Source organism: Meleagris gallopavo, chromosome 10 (assembly GCF_000146605.3).
Source record: "Meleagris gallopavo isolate NT-WF06-2002-E0010 breed Aviagen turkey brand Nicholas breeding stock chromosome 10, Turkey_5.1, whole genome shotgun sequence".
Classification (NCBI taxonomy): domain Eukaryota; kingdom Metazoa; phylum Chordata; class Aves; order Galliformes; family Phasianidae; genus Meleagris; species Meleagris gallopavo.
The window spans coordinates 17,639,909-17,643,801 of NC_015020.2; the positions used below are offsets into that span (position 1 = coordinate 17,639,909).

At 46.7% G+C, this 3,893-nt stretch overlaps 1 protein-coding gene across 1 annotated transcript; it reads left to right on the plus strand.

The window, feature by feature from the left end:
- The first annotated feature begins 13 nt into the window (after positions 1–13).
- Positions 14–2,975, plus strand: TYW3 (tRNA-yW synthesizing protein 3 homolog). Its single transcript, XM_010716011.2, has 5 exons — positions 14–54; positions 476–574; positions 1,265–1,336; positions 1,653–1,786; positions 2,554–2,975. The coding sequence occupies exons 2-5, from the start codon at positions 476–478 to the stop codon at positions 2,774–2,776; spliced, it is 528 nt and encodes a 175-aa protein (XP_010714313.1). The 5' UTR covers positions 14–54; the 3' UTR covers positions 2,777–2,975.
- Positions 2,976–3,893: the final 918 nt, after the last annotated feature.

The window sequence follows — 3,893 nt, forward strand, 5'->3', positions numbered from 1 at the left end:
GCGCGGCGCTGCGCGGGGGACCCGCGGGGATCCGTGCAGCGCCTCGGCGGTGCTGTGAGCCCGCCGGGGATCCGGGCGGGGAGCGGCGCTGGGGCGAAGCGATCCCACCGCAAAGCGCCGCTGCCGAGCAGCGCTGCTAATGGGGGGAGTAACGGCTGCCTTCGGGCTGCCCGTGAGGCCTGTGGGACGGCGCAGGGACGGCAGCGAGGTGCCCTGCTCAGAACCCAAAAAACGCTCGCTGCTGCCTGGCGGGGCCTGAGGGAAATCCCTGGGTTTTACAATGAAGGAGGGTTTTTTATAGAACTACAGGCTTCTGTGGACTGTTTGTGTGTTATGAGCAATGAAAAATTGAAAGCGGCTGGAAGAACGGGTTTGCTTGGATCACGCTTGCTGCATTTCTAACGATCTTCTCACAGCTTCGGTACTAACAGACCGTATTTTCAGTGTTAACTGAAACACTGTGTATGTTTTTCAGATGGCAGCACTGGAAAACGCCACCGGCAACGTCGTGTTCAAGTTTGAGCCATTTGTGCTCCATGTGCTGTGCCAGGAGCTGCAGGACGCACAGCTGCTGGTAAAATCACAGCAAGCACGACCTGACCTGGTTGTTCTGGGACATGCAGGAGTTCTGGCTCCTGAGGCAGCTCCAGCACTTGAAAGCAGCTCCAGATGTGTTTAATGGCTGGGGCAGTAAGAGCTGATGGAGCAAACATGGTGTTCAATTTACACGATGTACTTCTTTGATATACTTTTTAGAGAACAGCCTCCAGTGTAGCCTTCCCATTGGAAGCAGGCTTTTAGCTGGTGAGTTTGGGTTTGCTCCCAGTGGCTCAGTGATGTGTTTTCAGACATTGCTGCTGGTCTGGCTCTGGAGCAGTGTCTCTGCCTTCTGCTGTTCCAGAATGACTCTGGAGAGCAGTGCTTGATTGTTTTCTTCCTGCATTCATGGAGAAGAGAGTTGGTTGGCTGCTCTTACAGCACTGCTGAAGTTTTACCTATGAAAGTGTTGTGTGACTGTCTATGTGGCTGCCATCACAATCAGACAGTGCCAGGAGAGACAGGGCTGTCCTGCCTGGACTGATGGGTTGGGATCAGACAGGCCATCGACTGCGGTTCTTTGAAAACCAGCCAAAATTTGTGATACGATGTGGGTTTGTTCTCAAAACCATTTAAATGGTTGAACTGTTACTGCATTCATTAGGGGAAATTACTTCTTGCAGTGAAAGGGTATGCAACTTGTTAAAGACATTTATTTGTTTTGCAGCATTCAGTAGCTATTGAGTCTGGGTTCAAGAACTCTGGCATTACAGTTAGCAGAGGAGGAAAAATTATGATGGTAAGTACTTATCACTTACCTATAAGGAATGTAAAAGAATGCTTCATTCACATTAGCCTAAGTATTTAAGAGCATCAGTCTGAATTGTAATGTGAAACACAGCTGTCATGAGGCATGCAATGCAGAGGAGTAATGTTCTGCTTCAGCTGTCAGCAAGCCAAGCAATTGTGTGGGTGTCACTTTGATTATTTTATTTGTTTGTTTTCTCCTTGCAATGAATTGCTCGTATTACCTAAATAACCTTCATAAGATTTAAATTAACAATAATAATTTAAAAAAACTTATTTTAGGGAAATCTTTGCTTGTGTTATTTTAGGCTGTCCGGAGCGCTCATTGCTTGGAAGTTCCATTGAGCCACATGGGGAAACTGATGGTCTCTGAAGAATATATTGAATTTTTGGTGCATGTGGCTAATCAGAAAATGGAAGAAAATGCAAGGAGGATTGACAGGTTTGTTAGCTAACACCAATCCTATCCGTGACAACTAAATCTGAAAGTGAAAAATGCATAGGAAATGTTACGTAAAAAGAAAAATAAATTAAAAGAACATACCCCAGAAGTCTAAATTACAGTTTCAGTTAATTTTTTTAAGTTCAGAAGACTATAAACTATTGAAGCAGAAACCTGTAACCAGCATGAGTTTGCAGGCTGTGTTTGCTGCTGAGTAGAATTTATCTGATGATAACAGCAGCATTTGCTGATCTAATTCAGGAACCGGTTCAGTATTCGGATTGCAGTGCATGCTTCAATCCACTACATGCTTTGTGTAGTTTCCCAAAGTGAAATATTAGTGTGGAAACTGTAAAAGTAGTTTAGTGTGGAAGGTTATACATTCCAGGAGTCTTTATGGTTCTTCTCAGGCAAGGAACAAAATAGGCAGAAAAGCCAAAGGGCACAGAGGGTTCTAAGACCAACTTGCACCTCATTACCAGTGCCACTGTGCAAATGTGAGATTAACTGAGTCTTAATGGGACACGAGTATATCTAGCAACTGATTGACTTCTAATCAAGTCAAGCATTAAACAAGCAAGTGGCATGGTGTACACAAGGACACGTTTATACATATTTCTAATTTTCTTCCTGAGCTGACTAGACTGTTGCAACGTTAGTAATGGTTTTCTTAATATGTTTTGATTGTATCACAGAAACATTCATTTCTCAGAGTAGTTTTTCAGATCCTGAGCAAGAACAGAAATAACTGCACGGATCTTTCCTAGGTTCTACAAGCACTTGGAGGCAGCCCTGGAAGCAGCGGGCGGTGTGAGCAGCTCGCCCTCCACAGACACAGGGCAGGCTCGTGCTGTGTATGTCCGCAGAAGGAAAAGGAGGACTGCTCGAGTGCAGGATGTGCTTCCCTCTGCAGAGCGTCGTAACGAGGAGTTGGAGCCTGGGGATGACCCAGAAGACAGCCTTGATATTTTTGCTGAAATCACGCTGTAGACTCTGCCACTGAAAGGCAAATGGCAAACTGGACAATGCATGTGGTGCTCTTTATAAGAGATACAAATATTGCTCTGTTCTAAGTAGTAACCCTGCTGAGCATTACCAGGAGGAAAAATAATAAAAAAAAAACACAAGGTAATTGAACAGAATTGTGAACAGGCTTAAGGCCATGGAAGCACAGAGAACAGAACCTCAATGTTCTAGGTTGTTTTCTTTGTTTCTAACACCGCTGATGCATTAGCAGTCTTAACTGTAGGTCAGCTATCGTAGAGGTCACTGCTTTGCTGCAGCCTTTGTCCATGTTCCCTGGGAAGCATTCCCCTTTCACTGCTGGGGTGAGGCCTGCAGAGAAGCTATAAAACCAGGCTTGTTATCCTTGAAGCTTTTAATCCCTGTAGGAGAGTTGGAGAACTACGTGCAGCAATGCAGAGGGCCTTTTCAGAGCAGCCCGGAGCCACTGTGTCAGCAGAGGTACAGCGTGGAGCTGGAGGTGAGAACAGAAAACCACAGAAGTACCTGCGGCAGCTCTGGGCCCCTTCCTGACCCTGGCGCTGGGCAGCGGGTTGTGCTGCCTTCCTGGCCTCACTGCTCAGGCTGCAGCCACACTGTCACATGCACTTCTGCGGCAGCAGATGCTGAATGGTAGTTTTTGCAGCCAGCACCGTGCTGGTGGTTCATACCTCACAGAGGTGTTTCTGGGGGCTGGGCACAGCTTCAGTCCCAGCTGTGGGCAGGAGGTCACCCAGATGACACTAGTGGGCTTCAGACGGTGCTATAGTTTGTATATCCCTCTATTGTAGCACTGGAAAAGTCAGTCCATACGGTAGTTAATTGTGCAGAAAAAAAAATGAGGAACTTTTGAATCTCAGCAGCACTGAGCTAGGAGCTGTATGGCTTGCCGCGCTGGGAGGGGGGAAGCAGTGTTTGGTGCAGTGATTCCTAGCTCACGAGGTGGGTCAGGTATTTGTTTCTATTACATAAACCTATGAGTTGAGGACGTAAAAATTTGGCATAATATGTAGGAGCGGAAGGGAAAAGTAATTGAGGGCTTTGAACAGATTCTCAAAGCGCTGCGTCCAGCAGCAGCTTTGCCAAAACCAACGGCCGTGCGCCG

What these genes read in the sequence shown, in the direction of transcription:
- TYW3 (XM_010716011.2), top strand. Translation starts at nt 476, where the DNA reads ATGGCAGCACTGGAAAACGCCACCGGCAACGTCGTGTTCAAGTTTGAG. An exon ending in TGCAGGACGCACAGCTGCTG is followed by an intron (nt 575 to 1,264) that starts GTAAAATCACAG and finishes TTTGTTTTGCAG; the next exon opens with CATTCAGTAGCTATTGAGTC. An exon ending in AATGCAAGGAGGATTGACAG is followed by an intron (nt 1,787 to 2,553) that starts GTTTGTTAGCTA and finishes GATCTTTCCTAG; the next exon opens with GTTCTACAAGCACTTGGAGG.